General features: G+C 39.0%; 1 protein-coding gene across 1 annotated transcript in view; it reads left to right on the top strand.

The window, feature by feature from the left end:
- Positions 1 to 10,913: 10,913 nt before the first annotated feature.
- Positions 10,914 to 21,856, top strand: part of PDXDC1 (pyridoxal dependent decarboxylase domain containing 1) — a 38,795-nt gene continuing 27,852 nt past the window's right edge. The window contains exons 1-7 of the mRNA XM_079718717.1: positions 10,914 to 10,984; positions 11,947 to 12,012; positions 14,608 to 14,688; positions 16,404 to 16,550; positions 17,730 to 17,919; positions 19,628 to 19,696; positions 20,521 to 20,599. Coding sequence (XP_079574843.1) covers positions 10,935 to 10,984; positions 11,947 to 12,012; positions 14,608 to 14,688; positions 16,404 to 16,550; positions 17,730 to 17,919; positions 19,628 to 19,696; positions 20,521 to 20,599 — 682 coding nt within the window. The 5' untranslated portion in view covers positions 10,914 to 10,934. The remainder of the gene's footprint in view (positions 10,985 to 11,946; positions 12,013 to 14,607; positions 14,689 to 16,403; positions 16,551 to 17,729; positions 17,920 to 19,627; positions 19,697 to 20,520; positions 20,600 to 21,856) is intronic.

The raw sequence follows: 21,856 nt of genomic DNA, 5'->3' as shown, positions 1-21,856 counted from the left end.
GCAGATGTCTCAACCTTGGCACCGCTGACATTGGGCTGGATAATTCTCTATTGTAGGAGGCTGTCCTGTGTACTGTAGAATGTTTAGCAGCATCCCTGGCCTCCACCCACTAGATGACAGTACCATCCCCTCCCCCCAGTGTGACAACCAAAAACATCTCCAGTTGAGGCAGTTGTCCCCTGGAGGTGAGAGGATCCTCTCTGGTTGAGAACCACCGACTTAGAGAATCTAGAGCTGCACTGTCCACCAGCCACATTAAAAAAAAAAAATTATTTAATTTATTTATTATTTTTGGCGACGTTAGGTCTTTGTTGCTGCGTGCAGTCTTTCTCTAGTTGTGGCCAGTGGGGCTACTCTTCGTTGCGGTGCACGGGCTTCTCACTGCAGTGGCTTCTCTTGTTGCAGAGCACAGGCTCTAGGTGCGCAGGCTTCAGTAGTTGTGGTGCGTGGGCTTAGTAGTTGTGGCGCACGGGCTTAGTTGCTCTGCGGCATGTGAGATCTTCCTGGACCAGGGCTTGAACCCGTGTACCCTGCATTGGCAGGCAGATTCTAAACCACTGTGCCACCACGGAAACCCCACCAGCCACATTTGGCTATTTAAATTTAAATGTAATTAATTAAAATTAAATAAATTTAAAATTTAGTTCCTCAGTCACATTAGCCACATTTCAAGCGTTCAACAGTCACAATGTGGTTTTAGGCTGCAGTACTGGGGCAGCACAGATAATAGAAATGTTCACCACAGAAAGTTCTATTGGATAGTGCTATAGAGCGGGGCCAATTTATTTATTGTACCGTATATCTAATTCTTGTCTCTAAAAGAGGCAACCTCGAGCCTGTTTCTGACGTAAATAATTACAACCAAACCCATTTTTTACTGTTGTACTCATCCTGAGCTAAGTTCCCCCCTACCCCCTTGGACCTGATTTTGGAAAATTCTGTTACCACCTTACTGTTTATAAGGGGCAATAGGAGCTGCGTGGATGGAACATTGCTGATCATTACTGATAAGGACTACCAGAATTTCTGTTCCTGCTCTTTACTTAAAAAGCTCATGAAAAGAACCCCTATTAGCCAAGCTTGAAATGACCAGTTTCTGTGATAAGCCTTTATAGATCCCTCTCTTACCTAGAATAGAAGGACTTCTGTGAGGATATGATAGCCTATAATGTTACTGTTCATTTAAAGCTGATCTCTGTATCATCATGATTGAGGGTTTTGCATACAGATGCATGGTGCCTAAGGCAGTAAATGATTATCAAATGCTGGGTGTCAGGGAAAACATGGCACAAAGTTCCTGATCCTAAAAATTTATGGCGTTGGTGGTTCTCGAGTTATTCAAAATTTCAGCAGTAGTTAGCAGAGCTGTTGGTGGTCCCCAGTCCTGTGTGTTCCACCTTATCTAGAATTATGAGTTATAATTATAGATAGCAGTTGTTTGAGCTTAAAGTCATCTGTTTTCACCCGAAGCAGAAACCTGTTTTGACTTAAATTTTTTATTGCTGGCCAACTATGGTCAAAGCCCAGTGCTGAGTGCTGAGAGAGACACAAGGTGAATAAGACATGATCCCTGGGAGAGGTTACATTATAGTAAGGGGCATTCAAGTTTAGGCAAAGCCTTGTATAGCAAAAGAATCACAGGAATTAAGAAACAAAGGGCATCGAGTCAGTGACCAGGAAAGAGTATGTGGAAGAGATTCTTTAGGTAGAATATTTAGTTCAAAATCATGGCTTTTCTAGGTTTGTTTTAAATGTAAATATAATGTAGATTTTTACTTTATAATATGTTTGTGCCTAATGTTATTGCTGGTAGAACATAAGAGAAAGGAAGCCATTTTACCTTTTAAAGTTAGATATAAAAAATATGCCTCCAGTCACTTTGAAAATGTTTAAAAATTCCTTTCAGAAATTTATCTAGCTTAAATTAAATCCATTCTCTCCAAACAATAGTCGAGGGCCATAAAACTATTTTGAGTTTAATATTTTGTTTATTTAATTTCTGTTACTATTGCAGTAGTTTTTGTTTTTTGTGGCAAATGCTAAGTGTTTAGCTGCCTTAAGGTTAGTTAGTCCTTGAGGCCCAGCCTGGGGCCCTGTCCACTTTTTTTTCCCCCAGTGCCTGTGGAAAAGGCATTCTGAGTTTCAAATGACTGAGGGCAAAGTAAACCTTTCTGAGATCTCTTTCCTATGCGCAGAAAAACAGAAACAGCAAAGTAAAGCCTTCAATCTGAAGGTGCAACTCAGGGACATTGAACATTTTGCTTCAGTGAGATTTTTCAGGAGCCTAGTGAGACTGAATTACTTATTAGACTGGACATTGTATTGGTGCAGTCATATGAAATTGCTGTTTTTGTCCCCTAGAAATATCTGAATATTGGCAGTTTTACACAGTTTACAGTTTTACAACAGTAAAGGTCTGAAGATACATAGAAGGAAGGAATTGACGGGTTCCTTTCCTTAGAATTATTATTTTTAAGATAAGGTTGGCAACATTAAACCTGCATAATTCCAATTCAGTTTTGGAAATAATGATATTGATAAGGGTAATGGATATCTTTATCTTTCTGAATTGATCCCCCAATAAGTCCTAGGAAACACCTCTTTAAGAAGCATATCTTAATGACTTATTTTTTCCAGTGAATATAGCATGTTTTGCTTTAAGCAATTTTCTTTTTGTTCCAGAATAAGTATGTGATTCCAGATAAACTAGTAAACTTCTTAGAAATAGAGCTTGCCTGTCGTGGTATTTTTCCATCCATGTAGTTATCAGCAGACGCTCATAATAAAATGTCTAAATGAACTATATGTAAAATAGATAACTAATAAGGACTTTACTGTATAGCACAGGGAACTCTACTCAATACTCTGTAATGGCCTATATGGGAAAAGAATTTTAAAAAGAGTGGATATATGTATATGTATAGCTGATTCACTTTGTTATACACCTGAAACTAATACAACATTGTAAATCAACTATACTCCAATAAAAATTTAAAAAATAAAATAAAATGTCTAAGTGAATTGATTCTCTTGGAATACATTTTTTGAAATTTAGACTTCGATCCCTGGCCTTCCCATCATGTATCTTAAGGCAAGTAAATTGAATGCCCCTTTTTTCCTTCTGTGTACTTCTGTTTTTTTTTTTAACTGTTTTATTTATTTATTTATTTATTTTTGGCTGTGTTGGGCCTTCAATGCTGCATGCAGGCTTTCTCTAGTTGTGGGGAGGAGGGGCTACTCTTTGTTGCGGTGCATGGGCTTCTCATTGCGGTGGCTTCTCTTGTTGTGGAGCACGGGCCCTAGGCACAAGGGCTTCAGTAGTTGTGGCACACAGGCTCAGTAGTTGTGGCACACGGGCTTAGTTGCTCCGCAGCATGTGGGATTTTCCCGGACCGGGGCTCGAACCCGTGTCCCCTGCATTGGCAGGCGGATTCTTAACCACTGCGCCACCAAGGAAGTCCCTGTGTACTTCTACTGATGCCAGGTTTGATCTGGTGTTACTAACTTTGCTGCCTCCTTATCGCTACCAGATTTTCCCCGCTCTTTTGTATATTTTTGGCCCTTTTTTCCCCTATATGTTCTTTTTTGCCTCTTTTCATGAGGGATTTGTAAGTTTAAATACTAACACCTCATGCAATATTTGCAAATCCCTTTTCAACTAAAATATTTTGCTTAATGAGCCAATAAGTACAGTATGTCTTCATGTTCTCACACACTCAAGCATAAAGTCCACACTCAAGCGTAGTTAAAAATAAGATTTTCCAAGAGTATCCAATTCTTAAAAGACAAACATAGACGAAAGTGCCTTGTTCTTTTTTTTTTTTTTGCGGTACGCGGCCCTCTCACTGCTGTGGCCTCTCCCATTGCGGAGCACAGGCTCAGCGGTCATGGCTCATGGGCCTAGCCGCTCTGCGGCATGTGGGATCTTCCCGGACCGGGGCACGAACCCGCGTCCCCTACATCGGCAGGCGGACTCAACCACTGCACCACCAGGGAAGTCCGAGTGCCTTGTTCTTAATTAAATACTTTTCTGTTGGAACTACACAAAAGTATTTACAGGTGTAGAAATTGAGGCTCCAATGAGTAAGTCAGGTTTGCAAGGTGCTATTATTACCTTGGAGAATCCCTACATTTTCTCTCATTGTTGACCCATAAGGGACAGCTGTGTTCTGAAGCAGCTGCTGCTGTTCTTATTGTTTCTCTGAGATGTGTAGTATTTGGGGCACTTGTTTAGTGCTAGACAGTGGGCATTCTTTGTGTTTTCACCTGGGAGGAAAATATATGGTTTTTGGAGAGTTGATACGTGCATGCTTTTCACTATCCAGGATTAACCTTGCTTAGAAAGCTGTGGAAGGCAAAAGAGTAGGTGAAATGTTAGAAACATCAATTCAGAGCTTTATCTGATCACGTTGATCAATTGAAGAAAGGTAGTGATTTGTTTTTTATTGAAGTATAGTTGATTTATAGTGTTGTGGTAATTTCTGTTTAGTGATTTTTTTTTGTAAGTCTAATGCAAATGTTGGAAACTAGCATTTGTTAACATCAAGGCCTTCTATCTGGTACGATCAGCTGGTATTCTCACATGCTTTAGTTTTTCTTCTGTCAATAGTCCTAGAACCCCCCAAAATGAACATTCCTCCCCTGAAAAACGTTTATTGAAACATGGTATTGTATACTTCTATTATTAATGAATGTTGTGATTTATATATTTTAAAATTACTATTTAAACTTCCCCTTTTCTGGACGTTGCTTCTTTTTAAATGTTTAGCTCTGTATTTTTCAAATAGCAGTTATTCATATACCATCTTTGTGAATTTTGTCACATCAGTTACCACTTTTACTGTTATTTGCTTAATATTTCTTTTCAGTCGACTAAATCAATTCGACCTCCTTCTTTAAAATTGAGGAACAATTTATATACAATAAAAATATGCACTTTAATTGTACAGTTTGAGTTTTGGCAGTTGTGTATAGTCATATAACCACCAGCATAATCAAGATATGGAACAGGGGCTTCCCCAGTAGCGCAGTGGTTGAGAGTCCGCCTGCCGATGCAGGGGATGCGGGTTCGTGCCCCGGTCCAGGAAGATCCCACATGCCGCGGAGCGGCTGGGCCCGTGAGCCGTGGCCGCTGCGCCTGCGCGTCTGGAGCCTGTGCTCCGCAACGGGAGAGGCCACAACAGTGAGAGGCCAGCATACCGCAAAAAAAAAAAAAGATATGGAACATTTCCATCTCCCTAAAAAGTTCCCTTGTGCCCCTTTGCAAGTGGATCCCAGATCTGCTTTCTGTCACTACAGCCCTTTTTTTTAAAACTTAGATTTGTGCTAAACAGTAATGTTTATGAATTCAGGGTTTGAGGTATTATTTTTTCCCTAATTCATGTGAAAGTAAATCATATAGTTTTTGGTCACACTTTGATAGGCTGGTTTAACTGAAGAAAATGTATACAAGAGCTTGATTAAGCATTTGAAAGCTGAGAAAATTTTAAGTGACTGGAGAGCAGTAGTTCCCAAATCTTAGGCCCTAAGATTTTATTATTCTTCTGCTGTAGTTTCCACTTTTTTTTTTTTTTTTTTTTTTTTTTGCGGTACGCGGGCCTCTCACTGTTGTGGCCTCTCCCGTTGCGGAGCACAGGCTCCAGACGCGCAGGCGCAGCGGCCACGGCTCACGGGCCCAGCTGATCCGCGGCATGCTGGATCCCCCCGGACCGGGGCACGAACCCGTGTCCCCCACGTCGGCAGGAGGACTCTCAACCACTGCGCCACCAGGGAAGCCCATGTAGTTTCCACTTTTGAAAGGTTATTATAAACAACTTCTCAGTTAATAAACTTTATTAACAAATGATTGTTTATTCCATTACTAATAACTGGATGTTAATTTTCAATAACATCCATTAAAATAGTGTGGGTTTTTCCCCCCCGAACTGCAGATTACATCCTATATATGAGATGTCAAATCAATTTAGCAGGTCATGACCAGCAGCTTTTTTTTTTAATGAAGTAGAATAAAATGATAAATATAATGTATTCCGAATAATACGGGTAGGAATAGTACCATTGTTACCTCATAACTAAGTTGATATAATTCTAGCCAAAAGCAAAAATAAGTGATTTTTTTCATTAACCCATGTTGCCTTATTCCAAATAAATTTATAATTTCCTACTAGCTTGAAAAATAGTGAATTACTTTCTGACCTCCTTTACTATTTTAACTTGCATTTGACTTTCAGTTTTTCTCCTCCAACATTTAAATTGTGAGGATTTTAATGCTATTTCACCATTACGTATATACTATTTCTTCTTCTGATAGTCGCAGGATATTTTAATATTTAATATTTAATATCCCACACTGACTGAAAGTGATGGAAATCAACTAGTATAAAAATGATTGTTGAAAAGATGCTTATAAAAGAATGAATGGCAGGGCTGGTTTTACAAAATGAGTTGTCTAGTTCTGTGACAGTTTTCATATGAACAATTGAATGGTTCTCCTTAGGAGTTTTGAACTTGCTTTAAGCCATGCCATGCATCTATGTTAGATGTAATTGAAGCAAAAATACTGAATCCACTTCAGTACACAGAATCAACATAGCTGAAATATAATTTACAAATTTGCAATCTAATGACTAACAGTCTAATAATGGTTTCTGAATCTTCAGTAGTGAACATGTGGTAGTTTTGTCATTAGAAAGTGAACCTGTGGATATACACACTCCATAGGTGCACAGGCTTCAGTTGTTGTGGCACATGGGCTCCATAGTTGTGGTTCGTGGGCTGTAGAGTACAGGCTCAGTAGTTGTGTCACACGGGCTCCGTTGCTCCGTGGCATGTGGGATCTTCCCGGACAGGGCTTGAACCCGTGTCCCCTGCATTGGCAGGCAGATTCTTAACCACTGCACCACCAGGGAAGTCCCAAGGATTATCTTTAAAATGAGGCCTTACTTAGCTCTAATTATGGTTCTTGAGACAAGAGCTTTTTCAAAATGTGAGTTGCTTTGTTTATTTTTTTGATGAACTTGAGGAGCAGTATTGCCTAGTGGTCAGGAGCACTGGTTCTAGAGTAGTACAGACCTTGTTTTAAATTCTGGCTCCGAAGCATACTAACTCTGTGCCTTTGGGTTAGCCAGGCAGTAATGCATGTAAAGGTGTTAATTAGATGATGCTTGAATATAGCAAGCAACTCAGTAAGTGTTAGTAATTATTAAGGATCACAAATCTTATTGAGCCCTTTTTCTGTGCCAGATCCTGTGTTAGATGCTAAGGGTTGAAAAAATATGACATTCTTCTGGGAACCTGGCATAGAATACTATTTTTTTTCTTCCTTCAATATTGTAAAACAGCCTCCTTCTAAATACCAAATAATGGACATCTTTATTCAACTTGATTCTTCACTCATTTTGGTTTGTGTCTGGCTGTTACCCTGCTATTATTTATTAACATTTATCACACAAGTACTCTGTCACTGTAACAGGTACTGAGGATACGAAATGTGAATAAGAAAGTAGTTGCTGCCCCTAATAGAAGCTTATGGAGGCATGGTTTAAGGAACCAATTTATAAATATTTTTCTTAGAGTATTTCTTTTTCTTTTTTTTTTGCGGTACGCGGGCCTCTCACTGCTGTGGTCTCTCCTGTTGCAGAGCACAGGCTCTGGACGCGCAGGCTCAGCGGCCATGGCTCACGGGCCCAGCCGCTCCGTGGCATGTGGAATCCTCCTGGACCGGGGCACGAACCCGTGTCCCCTGCATCGGCAGGCAGACTCTCAACCACTGCGCCACCAGGGAAGCCCCTTAGAGTATTTCTTGACTTAAGGCCTAATATCCTGCAACTGGATAGCATTTTATATTTTGGATTATCCCGTTAACACAAGCACGTGAGGGTCTACATCATATTCACATTTAATTGACTCAAATTTAACTAAAAGTGCTATTTTCCCTACGCACCCGCTACCCACTCCCCGCTGTCCCCACTTCACTCCCTAAAAGAGAGTAGGATCAAGAACAATTTAAATGTCAGCCTTTCCATTCAATGAGTGTGTGCTTGCTGTCTTGAGAGACTCAAATGGAGAAATGTGAAGCTGCACTTCCCTCTTGCCTCTCTCAGTGTAAGCATCTTGTCATCACATGTGATTCTGGTGTTTAAAAATAAGTATTGTTATATGAAGTGGCTTCTAAACTAAGTCAACTATTTTGTCTATTCTTAACTGAAAAATCTGTTCAATGTTATAGGAGAAGTTAGCCGTGTTGAATTTAGAGCCAGTATGTTGATACCCAATATGCCATGCCTTCCTAAGGGGTTTCAGAGGTAATATGACAACCCAGGAATCAAGCTGACTTTAGATTCTTGGTCTTATAAGAGAAGTCAAAATTAGTAGGAGTCTGAATGGCTGCTTTCAAAAAGCGTATAATCTAATTGGGGAGAATACCTATACTGGAAAGATCATCTATAAAACAATTCATAGTAAAGAATGTAAAGAATCGTGAGGATAAATGGCAGTTGCATATTAGAATGGCCCCAGTTTCAAGCCTTTCGTCCTGTTGTTCCCATAAATACAATCATTTGTCAGGCAGTGAGTTCAGGTTTTTGGTTTAGGAAAAAATGGTATCGATATCATTAGAGGGGATGTGAACATGTGAAAATGGTTTTATCCATAGGGGTTTCTTAGAAGTAGTGAATTGTGATTTAATAGGTAGTTAGAGGTGGATAAAAGGTACAAGGACATTTCAGATGGGGCAGATGTTATAAGCATGAAACACAGAGGTGTAATTGATCAAGCAAACTGTTTATCTTTTCATTTGGCCAGATGATCAGGGATTGATGTGTCACAGGAGATAAGGGTGGTAAGGACCATGACCAGCAGACTGAGGAGCAAGATCAATTCTCTTGACCATTATCTGTTCCTCATCCTACTCAGAACTGTTAACGGAGAGCATGGAGACCCTTTTAGATTACTCTCTAACCCATCTGGTGCTTACATTTAAATCGTGATTTTTATTGGAAACACCTGTTTTTTTTAATGATTTTTTTTTTTTTCTCGTGTAAAAATCAGGTCAGATGTGGCTATGTGATTATTTTCTAATCTCTTGTAGAATCAGTGTGATGTAATAGAAACAGGCAGAAACACATCAGGAAACCAGGGTTCTGGCACCTCTCTGTCATTTATTAGTTCCATGAGCCTAGGCAAGTCAGTGTACCTCTCTAAGTCTTAGTTTCCTCTTCTCTAAAATGTTATACCAGAATCAGAGGTTTTCATGCTTATACTTTTTTTTCTTCTTTTTAATGAAACTTTTTACAAGTGAAACTTTACAGCTACCCAACCTCTTCTCCCCAAAGTTCTTTCCAGGAGTCTTAAGGCTGAGAAGAACACAGGTGGGAAATCCCTGGGCTAGACCCCTAAGGTCCCTTCTAGAATTAATATTTTCTGATACTTACATTGATAAACAGTAGAATTTCTTTAAAAAAAACAATTTTGAGGAGGTAACACAGTACTAAAGGTAATATACACTCATTGCACATCTACATTGTGTAAACTATTACGAGGTACAAGAGACAATATGAAGAGAAAAGCAGATAACTACACTTGAAGTGTATTTGAAGAGTAAGGGGGGAACAAGGGAGAGCTTCTGTGATTGTTTATAACCCAATTCATACTATATAGAGATTCAGGGCAACAAGATTGTCTCTCTAAAAATTTTTACGGAGATGTAAGAAGAAAGAAAGGAAAATGAGTGTTTCAATTCTGCAAGAATTTTTAAAAATTTGTTTCGTTTATGTTCTGAATGGGAGATAGATGTACACGTGCTACTAAATTCCAAAAGGAGCAAAAGGATATGAACTAAAAAGACTCCCTCTGACCCCTGTAGCCATTCTTTGGAGGCAATCACTATTGCTAGCTTGTGTAAGCATCCCAGAGTTTTTAGAAGCACTTGCAGATCTTTGAGCGTATTAGTTTCCTGGGGCTGCTGTAACAAATGAGCACAAACTGGGTGGCTTAGAACAACAGAAATATGTTCTCTCTCAGTCCTGGAGGCCAGAAGTTTGAAATCACTGTCTTGGGGCTGAAATCAAGGGCTGGCAGGGCTGCGCTCCCTCCAGAGGCTCGGAGGGAGTGTCCCTTCCTTTCTTGTTCCAGCTTATGTTGCTTGCCAGCCATCCTTCCCTGTTTGGTGGCTCCATCACTCCAGTTTCAAGGCCAGCATCTTCAAATCTCTCTCTGCTCTGCCTTCACATAGTCTTCTCTCTCTGTGTGGTCTCCCTCCAATTCTCTCATGTGGATATATGTGATTGAACTTAGGGCTCACCTGGATGATTCAGGGTAATCGTGCCATCTCAAGATCCTTAATCACATCTGCAAAGACTTTGTCATATAAGGTAACGTTCACAAATTCCAGGGATTAGGATGTGAATATCCTTTGGGGGGCTATTTTTCAGCCTACTACAACAGTAAAATGAATAGTATACTATACATACTTTTCTGGACCTTGCTTCTAATAGTGAAAAACTGAAATAACCTAAGGATCCATTAATTCAGGACTGGTTCAGTAAATTATAATACATCCATCAGATGCAAAAAGGTGTAACCACTAAGAAGAATGAAGTGGACCTGCTGACATGGAACCATATTCACTATAAAGTAGAAAAAAGCAATTTGGAGAGGGGCATATGAGCAAAGTGAAACTTTGGAGAGATACATGTCAAACTTAAAAGTGGCCTCCCCTGGGGAGTGGGACTTTTTTATGTTATACCTTTGTACTGTTGGAATTTTAAAATCAAACATGTTCTTTAATAATCCAGGTATTTTATAATAAATCCAGAAGAAAATGGACTTGCATTTAGTTTTTCTGGATGAATTATGTTGCAGAAGTAATAGAGGGTTGTTAAAATTTAACCTTTTGAAAATTTGTTTCCCAGATAGCAGACCCTACCCTAGCTGAAATGGGAAAAAACTTGAAGGAGGCCATGAAGATGCTAGAGGACAGTCAGAGGTGAGCCTATGGAACAGAAGTAACCCATTAAATGTGTTCAACCTGCTATGAAACTGGCGGCACTAGTTTCCTTCTGTTAAAGACACCTCTTGGTCTGTCATACAGAGTGAAGTAAGTCAGAAAGAGAAAGACAAATACTGTATGCTAACACATATATATGGAATCTAAGAAAAAAAATGTCATGAAGAATCTAGGGGTAAGACGGGAATAAAGACACAGACCTACTAGAGAATGGACTTGAGGATATGGGGAGAGGGAAGGGTAAGCTGTGACAAAGTGAGAGAGTGACATGGACATATATACACTACCAAACGTAAGGTAGATAGCTAGTGGGAAGCAGCCGCATAGCACAGGGAGATCAGCTCGGTGCTTTGTGACCACCTAGAGGGGTGGGATAGGGAGGGTGGGAGGGAGGGAGACGCAAGAGGGAAGAGATATGGGAACATATGTATATGTATAACTGATTCATTTTGTTATAAAGCAGAAACTAACACACCATTGTAAAGCAATTATACTCCAATAAAGATGAAAAAAAAAAAGACACCTCTTGGTTTCAGAATGTCACACTTAGCTTCAGCTGACTTTAAAATTGGTATTTGTCTTGGGTATAAGGTGCTTTGTAATTAAAGGATTTTGAAATTAAGGGGCAGAACTTACAATTTTCAGTTCTGCCTACTAAGAGTTTCATTTATTTAATATATTGACTTGCATCTATAAATACTTCTTACTGTATATTCAGGTCATATAGGGCATCAGCTAACCAAGAAGTGGGTTGAAGTGTTATTATATTTTTAATATTATTTTCCTGAAACTAAACCCTACCCCAGCCTGGGGGCTGGGACGAGAAGGCAAGATGTGTGTTTCAAATCTCACATCAGGTACTAAGAGGTTGTGAGCAACATTATCACATGTTCATGCTCAAATGTTAGAAGGTTAACAGTTTTTTATTTCCTTTAAATTAGAAGAACAGAGGAGGAAAATGGAAAGAAGCTCCTATCAGGGGATATTCCAGGGCCACTGCAAGGCAGGTAGGTGGCAATGCAGATAAGTACCTTTACTTAGGGTGTACACTTTCTTTAAACCAAGATTTTACCATCACTGACTTACAATTTTCGTTTTAATGAGCACAAAGCAAATTGAGAGTTATGTGCAGTATAACATCAGACAACTGAACTGCCACTGGTTGGTTGGTGATGATGCTGAACCTACTGTTTCTCCCCCTTCCCATTCAGAGTTTAACACAACCTCTTAACTCAAAAGTGATATGCAAACTCCTAATTATACCTCAACTGTCACACTTGACTCATCCTTGAAACCAGTAATCTATTTGGTAGACTGAGCTTTATTGTGAGAGTTATTTTAACTTGATAAGATTTATCATTTTATTATATAGTAAATGAAAGGAAAATGTCAACTCTAATTTATTAGCAGAGTGGTTTATTTTTTGGCAACTAAAGCAAGTCTGTCAAGTGTTTGTGACTTGAGCTAGCAGGGAAGAGGTCAGAAAAATAAGTAGTTATCCAACTAACATTTTCACAGGATGTTAGCACTCAATCTGGAGTTAAAGTCCTGGCCCAGTTTCCCTCAGACAAACTTATTATTTTTTTTATAACCAGGAAACTGTACGTAGGTAAATAGTACAACTCCCTTAAGTTGTCCTTTGACCGGAATATAAATATGTACAATAAGTATGTTGCAAAAGAATAGTATAGAGGAAGGATCCCAGTATGCCAATAAATGTCACATCTAACACACCCAGATACTAATTTTTTTTTTTGGCTGCGTTGGGTCTTCGTTGCTGTGCACAGGCTTTCTCTAGTTGCAGCAAGCAGGGGCTACTCTTCGTTGCAGGGCACTGGCTTCTCATTGCAGTGGCTTCTCTTGTTGCAGAGCACGGGCTCTAGGCACGCGGGCTTCAGTAGTTGTGGCACGTGGGCTCAGTAGTTGTGGCTCGCTGGCTCTAGAGCGCAGGCTCAGTAGTTGTGGTGCACGGGCTTAGTTGCTCCGCGGCATGTGGGATCTTCTCGGACCAGGGCTTGAACCCGTGTCCCCTGCAGTGGCAGGTGGATTCTTAACCACTGTGCCACCAGGGAAGTCCCCAGATACTAATATTTTAAAATAAGCACTCCTGCTTATAGAAGAAGGGTGCTGACTTGAAGTCCTCTATGGGTGAAGTTCATTCTCCAACTGAGAACAGGAGCCAAATCTTATAAGTCTCCTCATCCCAGGCCTACTGAAGGGAATTAAAGGGTTCCACTCATCCCACAGAAGTTTCCCTAGAAGACATACTACCAAGAACATCTGTAATTCTCAGAGTGGGAGGGCATTAATGGCACCGGTCAGGAGTATTCACACTAATAATGCTAATAGCCAGCGCCTGAGATAGCACTTCCCCAGGCGTGGCATTCGGTGCTTTCCATGGACTAACCGCATCCTCACAGTTGTATAATGTAGGGCTTCGTGAGTTTCAGTAGCTTGCTCAAGGTCATGTGGCCTCATCTCTACACAATGTCCAAGGATCACAGTCCCTCACACGTGAAGGTCAGCACCTTGAGGAGGATAGGTTTGGGGACATTGTTTTGATGGTGCTTTTCGAAAAGAGATAACTTTTTTTAAAATTTATTTTGGGCTGCATTGGGTCTTCATTGCTGCGCATGGGCTTTCTCTAGTTGCGGTGAGCGGGGGCTACTCTTCTTTGCAGTGTGCAGGCTTCTCATTGCAGTGGCTTCTCTTGTTGCAGAGCACAAGCTCTAGGCACACGGGCTTCAGTAGCTGTGGCTCACGGGCTCTAGAGCGCAGGCTCAGTAGTTGTGGCACACGGGCTTAGTTGCTCCACGGCATGTGGGATCTTCCTGGACCAGAGCTCGAACACTTGTCCCCTGCATTGGCAGGCAGATGCTGAACCACTGCGCCACCAGGGAAGCCCGAAAGAGAGAACTTTTTATTAGTCACATTCTCATTAATAGAGTGATAGTATTTTAACATCACATGTTTTACAAGTCACCTTGCCATTGCTTAGAACTTCACCTTTCATGTTCTTAAGTTTCCACCTCCTCATGTGATGAGCGTTTAAAAACATACCTTGGGTAGAAGTAAGCGTTTACACTGCAAGCGAATCTGCAGTTTCCCCAGCTTGGGGAAGAGGTAATAATAAATCATGTTTGCATTTCATGTTTAGCTCTGTTAGAACAAACAGACGAGACTCCCACGTGGAGGGAACCTAGATACACCAGTGGCATTGGAGTATTCTTGCTGCTTTTGTGACCTTCCAACAGCTTATAAGGACTACTTCGGCCCTTATTACATGCTTATTAAATAGTCTCCAAGGTTCAAATGAACAGGTAGAGAAATATTGCTAAAGCTGGTGAAATTTTTAAAAATCAAATTAATATTTAGGCAGAAGATTTAATCACAAATAAGGTTATATTCAGAATTCAGTTGATAATTTGAGGTTTGTTTTAAAAATGATGTATACTGTATCTCAAAACACATTATTTCTTTCGTAGCTACTCAGTTAAAAAAGAAAGCATGTCAAGCTAGTTTAGACGAGAGAAAATAGTGAGAGACCGGTGAGGGATGTGTGCTGTTTCCACCTGTTTGTCAGCTGTTTTTCTGTTCCGCAGTGGACAAGACATGGTGAGCATCCTCCAGTTAGTTCAGAATCTGATGCACGGAGATGAAGATGAGGAGCCCCAGAGTACCCGGTAATGGAGAACAGTTGGCAGCTTCTGTTTGAAAGTATATGTGTTCTTGATTTTGATAATGATTGCATTCTCACAAGTTGCTGCAGTAATAAGCTATATTTAATTCCTAGTTACATGTGATATTAAAATGATCAGTTTCTTCAGAGAGACATTGACATATTTTAGATAATATATTTTGTAAAAGGAAGTCATTTACTAAAATCTTGTCGTTTTTATGGTCTTGTGTCTTAGGGAGGGGCTGGCACAGGGGCCAGAGAATAGCTGTTGTGTGCTTTTCTGTTTCTGACTGCTTCTGCTCCTGTGCTTCCGCCTCTGATTGCTGAGAAGTGCTGCAGCTGAATTCATTGGTGGCAGGCCATGTTGTCTGTGAATCATCTGTTTATTTTATTTCTGTTTGTGCATCTATCAAGCAATTTATTTAGTTTCATTCCCTCTTTAATAGTTTTAAATTTAATTTTTTTGGAGTAAGTAATTCATTCTTCCAGTTCAAATTTCAAAAGATAGAAAAGGTGTATATACAAAGGCAATTTTCCTTCTTACCTCTGCCTCCCTACCTTGTTCTCCTTCCTAGAGATAAGTTGCCAGTTTCTTGTGTATTCGTCAGAGATACTTCATGTGTATGTACACCCAAGCAAAATGTCTGTGCTCACCCGCTCCAGTACCTAAATACTGTGCATGTTGTTCTGTGCCTTGCTTTTTTCATTTATGTCTTGGAGTTCCTGGCATAGCAGTATACAAGGAGCTTTCTCCTTTAAGAGCTGTTTAGTGTTACTCTGAATGGATGAGCCATATTTTATTTAACTAGTCTCCTTTTCATGTTTTACTCTTAAAAACATTCCTACAGCCAGTAACTCTGTACATGTGTCATTTCTCATAGAAGAAGTGTTTCTGTAGATTAAAGTCCTAGAAGTGGGATTGCTGGGCCATATAAGTTTGTGTATTTGTAAATTTGCCAAATTTCCCTTCGTGGAATTGTGCCACTTCACATTCCCACCCATAATGTGTGAGAGTACGTCTTTCCCCACACCTTTGCCCGAAAGGGTATTAGCAGACTTAAGGATCGTTGCCAGTCTGATAGGTGAGAAATGATATTTCAGCATAGTTTTAGTTTGCATTTTTCTTATGAACCAGATTAAGTGTCTTTTTGTATGTTTTAAGACCCATTTATATTTCCTATTCTATGAACTGTCTCCTTTGCCCAGTATCCTGTCAATTTTTTGTTTTTTTCTTTTTACATTTATTCTTTATAAGGGAAATTAGTCCATCCACTTTAGTAAAGTGTAAAACAATACCTAGTTCCCCTTGAATGTGCTGTATTGTTATAAATAGCTATTTAGTGCAGGGAATTGATCTTCGTCTATTGATTCTTAAATTTTCTGCACATTTTAGCTGTACTCTCCATAGTTCTTCAACTGGTATTTAATTTAAAAAACTTTTTTGGAGAAAATTATTCAAAAACAGTTTGTGTATTTGATTGGTATTCAATAAAAAAGGATATTTATCTCCTAGAACTTGAATTAAAAAAAAAATTTCCCCCCAAACTATTAATACCTTATGCATTGAATTTTCTAAATGTATCTCAGTGTCTGCCTTCTAGGCCATTAAATGCATTTCAAGTCTGACAGAAATTTCTGTGGAATAATGTGTCTCTATGTTTTATTTATTTATGCTTTGACTAATACTTTTTTTTTAATCTAATAAATTTTGATTAACAGAATCCAGAATATTGGAGAACAAGGTCATATAGCTTTGTTGGGGCACAGTCTGGGAGCTTACATTTCAACTCTGGACAAAGAGAACCTGAGAAAACTTACAACTAGGATACTTTCAGACACTACCTTATGGCTATGCAGAATTTTCAGGTAATAAGTTTTTAGTTTCTGGTAAAGACATTTATGCGTTGGGTATAGACTGTGAGAGATCTCTTTTCTGGAGCTATGCTACCTGGGTTCAGCTCTGCCTCTTCCCTTTCCCCTTGGAAGCGTTGCTTAACCACTCCATGCCTCAGTTTCCTTATCTATGAAATGGGGATAGCCTTAATATCTATTTGATGACATTGTTGTGAGGATTAAATGAACTGATGAATTAACATATGTAAAGAGCTGAGAACATGAGCACATACATGTTGGATAATGTCCACAGTTACTTGTTCTTAAGATTCCTAATTGGCACATGTTGATAGAAGGTACAGCAGTGAAATAGGTTCAGGTATTTTTAATCAAAGTATTAGCCGTGCTTTAGTAGAAAGGAAATGCTGTCATAAGGAAGATGAGTATGTGTTATGAAATTGAAATTTGCTTTATACTGTGATAATATTGGCATTATTAAGGAATTCTAGCAGACGAAGGAGTCAGTAGAAGAAATGGGACCAATGGTATTCTGTGTTTATTTATGCTATTACGTTTATGGAAAAGGAATGTTTACCTAACGTTGGAACATTTAACTTGGGAGACTTGTTTTCAGATGCTGGGAAAGAGCTTGACCTGGCGAGAGTATGAGTTTGCCTAACTATATGGCAAAGGAGAAATTTTCTTCTGTTCTAATAAAAATCCAATACCTGTAACTGAAAATCTCTCTGTCCTTCTTTTTGGAGATTGAGAAGAATAAAATGTCCCAGGCAGATATTAGTGAAAACAAAAGTTAGCCTGACTAGCATTTTTGACAGTTTTACTTAACTTTGGATGTTTTAGGGCTGAAACTACTAAGAACCATGCCTGCATTATCCAGTGCTGGCTTTCTTGTAAAGTAAGCCAGTCCATGATCTTCAGCCTTTTTATATCTGAGGGATTCCCATTCTCTACTGGTTTTCATAGTTTCTGCTCTTTCTGGAGCTGGGTGTGGATGAGGGGTCATTGCCTCTGTTCTTTATAACCTCCAGCTGCAGTGAGGTGTCAGCCCTCTGAGATGAGGGTGATTCCTATGTCCTTTCACTGATCTGGGTAACAGTTTCCAGGTTGAGAAAAGAATTACTTCCATGGTTATAAGACTGGGATATAATATCAGAGATAAGAACATACTGACATATGGGTGTCTCTTAACAGGTATGAAAATGGCTGTGCTTATTTCCATGAAGAAGAAAGAGAAGGACTTGCAAAGATCTGTAGGCTTGCCATTCATTCCCGTTATGAAGACTTTGTGGTGGATGGGTTCAATGTGTTATATAACAAGACGCCTGTTATATATCTAAGTGCTGCTGCTAGGCCTGGCCTGGGCCAGTACCTCTGTAATCAGGTAATGTGGCATAAGGTGGATATTTTAAAGAAAGGATGTTTTGTTCTGTCCTGGAAGTTTTTCTTTAGCTGCTGTTTTTTTCAAGTGAAAAGAAAGGTGATTTTCTTATATGCTTGTTTTGTCATTATTATGTATAAATGTGTATTAATACATTTAGATATATAGATATATATATATATATGTATTTTTTTTTAGTTGCCCAAAGGCAACCACAGTCAACATTTTACTTTATTTCTTTTCAGACTTGGCTTAATCAGAAAGTATGTGTGTTTTTACATAGCTATATCTGGCTTTTTTCACTTACTGTTATACAGGTTCATATCATGTTTTACCAGTTCTCCAAAGTAAAGTATGTTTTTAATGTCTTCATAATATTCCTTCAAGTGAGTGTATAGTATTTTAACTGTTTCCCTTTTGGGCAATTAGAGTGTTTCCATTCTTTTGCTTTTTATGACCATTTTGAGGAAGTGCTCTTTGTATAGTGCTGTTATGGACATCTTTGTGCATGAAGCTTTTCTATACTTTGGGTTGTATTCCTCAGATGGATTTTTCAGAGCCAGTCTAGAATTATTAGATCAAAGAGCATTACCATTTTTTAAAGTTCATGGTAGCCTGATTACGGGACTACCTTGAGTCAAGAACTTGTTAAGCCTCTTGGCTAAGAATGTTTTAAAGTAAAACCCATAGGATTGGAGGGGTTGTCTTTTGTAAGATGGAGGAGTCCAGGGAGATACATAGGGGAAACTTCAGGGCTTAAGTTGATTCTGAGCTGTGGTCATTGGTGGCAAGAAATTATGTCCTCTTCTTGAGGGTGTACAAAATAAGGAGTTTTATAATATCTCTGTAGAAACATGAAACAAATTACTTATTGAGTACCTACTGTAGGCCAGGCTCTTATGGACCCAAAGCTCCCTTGGAACAGCAGTCCAATCTGCAAAAGATGTGTGAGAGTGTTCTGTTAAGGGGGAAAGGTAGGTGGCAGAATAGCCATGTTCATGTTTTAAAAAGTGTGTACATGCTTACATGCATATGTTTTTTATACCTAGAAAAATATATTTATATAAATATATATATTTTTGCCTAGCAATTATCTGCAAGGTTCTATACTAACCTGTTAACAGCAGTAGATTGGTGGCTTATGGGGGGGAATTTTCACTTTTAATTTCTATAATTTTTTATTGTGTGTTTTACTTGGGTTTCACTTTCATAATTTAAAAGAAAAATTCTTTAAGGGGAAAAAGTGTGAATAAAGTGCTCGTTAAATTTTTGGTCCTTAAATGCTTCCAAGTTTTAGTTATACAGAGCAATATGCTGCAAATGTTAAAAAAAATTCCTAAAACATATACTCCTTAAGGATTTGGAAGCTAAAAATTAGGAATATAAAATTTATTTGACAATTACTGTCTCCATAACGCTGACTTCATTTCTCTCAAGATATGTACATCTGCTAGTCCATATCTATTGCTTTTTAGGAATGGGTGGACCCATAAGTAAGATATTGTACTTTGAATGCCTTTAGCCGGTGTTATTTACCACTAATCCTTGGAGGAAGGATTCTAAATTATCCCCCCAAATGCTCATATTAAGAGTTCCTAAGGAGAGAGAATATTTAAAAAGAATAATTGTGACTTAGAGCCACAATCTTCTGGGGACATAAGGGAACGGTGACAAAGATCTTTCTTGTAAAATTGCATGTTTCTTCTTGCAGCTTGGCTTGCCCTTCCCCTGTTTGTGTCGTGTGCCCTGTAACACTGTGTTTGGATCCCAGCATCAGATGGTGAGTTCTTTAGGTTTATAAAATAATAAAGAATTGTGTTTTGAAACCGTACCTTCCTTTAAAATGCAGTTCTGTTTGCTGGCCTCCAGATAATTATTAGCTTATTCATGAATTGCTTAGACCTTCCCATTGCATAATACATGCTGCCGGGTTTGAATGTCCAGGAAGGTCGGCTGGCATAAAGGTGAGGAGCACCTGGCTCTTAAGGAATCTTGTAATCACTGTATCGCCTGTTTTAAGTAGAAACATGGATTCCAATTAAGCCTCAGGAATATCTTCTAAAGCTCATTCTTTCAAATGGTTATCACTGTTGCCTGGATTTATGAATGGGCAGATTTTGATTATTGTAATCCTTGGCATTGGATTCTGCTTCTTTTTAGACATGCAAGTGATAAGCCTTCCCATACTGAAGTCAGAAGCAAAAGGGATAGGTTTTAGGGTTCTGCATTTCTTTTTCAAGGTAGTTAGATTTTCTGGTTCAGATACATCAATGAGTAATATCAGAGATACATTTTTGGTTGTTTTTTGGGGGGGGGTTGAGAGAACATTTTTTTTTATTGTAAATGTTTAAAACTAGAGACATGTTGGTTCTGTATATGCAGTTTCTAATTTTAATCTCATTTAACTGATTTTTCTAGTTAGTCTTCAAGGAAAACGATTTTATTTTCACAACTATGATTGGAGAAAAAAGGAAAATTGTCAAGAAAAGAATTGCTTTGATAAATTTTGAGAGTCATCTGCTTCTTTTAGAAGTTATAATTTTCCAGTGTATATGCTCTTATGCTGGTTGTCTCATGTTTTTGTGGTTTGTCTTTCAATCCCAGGACGTTGCCTTCCTGGAGAAACTGATTAAAGATGACATAGAACGAGGAAAACTGCCCCTGTTGCTTGTTGCAAATGCTGGTAGGTATCATGAACCTGAATCTTCCATTTTGGACATATAAGAAAGAGGCTAGGTAGTTAGCCTAAAAGAGATCAAGTCTTAAGAATGTTTGTGTGCCACATGTTTAAGGAAGGTTGGTATCAGCACTGTGGTGAGAATTACAATACTAAAGTTTTAGCTCATTAGATTCCCTTAATTGTTGGTTTGTTTTGGGAGTTCTTGTTTGTGTGTATATACTTTTTCATTTAGGTTGTGCTTCTCTGTTCCTTCATATGCTTCCTTTCTAAATTGAAATTTTTTTTTTTTTTTTTTGGCTGTATTGGGTCTTTGTTGCTGCACGCGGGTTTTTCTCTAGTTGCAGCAAGCAGGGGCTATTCTTCGTTGCATGTGTGGGCGTCTCATTGCGGTGGCTTCTCTTGTTGCAGAGCATGGGCTCTAGGCGCACAAGCTTCAGTAGTTGTGGCACATGGGCTCAGTAGCTGTGGCTCGCAGGCTCTAGAGCACAGGCTCAGTAGTTGTGGCGCACGGGCTTAGTTGCTCCGCGGCATATGGGATCTTCCTGGCCCAGGGCTCAAACCCATGTTCCCTGCATTGGCACGTGGATTCTTAACCACTGCGCCACCAGGGAAGCCCTAAATTAAATTTTTTAATGTCACATTTAAATGTCCACCTTTGAGAGAGCAGGTCAACTACCACTTTCTGCTGTGCTCACCAGATTGTATTCAGCATTGTACTTGAAGCTCTAGACAGTGGAGTAAGGCAAGAAAAATAATTAAATGACATACAGTTTGGAAAGGAAGAATAAACTGTCTTTATTTGCAGATGGCATGATTGTATAGGTAGAAAGTCCTAAGGAAACCACAAAGAACAGCCATTGGAACTAATAAGCAGATCTATCAAGCTTGCAATGAACAACTGAAATTGAAATTTAAATGCCATTCATAATAGCATCAAGAAAAAAACCTTTATGGATAAATTTAACAAAATAATGCAAGATATGTACACTGAAAACTACAGAATGTTGCTGAGAGAAATTCAAGAAGACCCAAATAAATGGAACAATATGCCACGTGCATGGGTTGAAAGATGCAATATTATTAAGTCACATCTCCCCAAATTAATCTATAGATTCAACTCAATCCTTATCAAAATCTCAGCAGACTTCCAATTTCTTATAGAAATTGATGAGCTGATTCTAAAATTTATATGGACATAAAAGGATCTAAGAAGAGCAAAATAATTGTGAAAAAGAACAACACTGGAAGATTTATCCTATC

The sequence above is a fragment of the Hyperoodon ampullatus genome (genome assembly GCF_949752795.1).
Source record: "Hyperoodon ampullatus genome assembly, chromosome: 14".
NCBI classification, from domain to species: domain Eukaryota; kingdom Metazoa; phylum Chordata; class Mammalia; order Artiodactyla; family Ziphiidae; genus Hyperoodon; species Hyperoodon ampullatus.
Note: the sequence above shows the minus strand (reverse complement) of the source record. Positions and strands in the feature narration are given on the sequence as shown.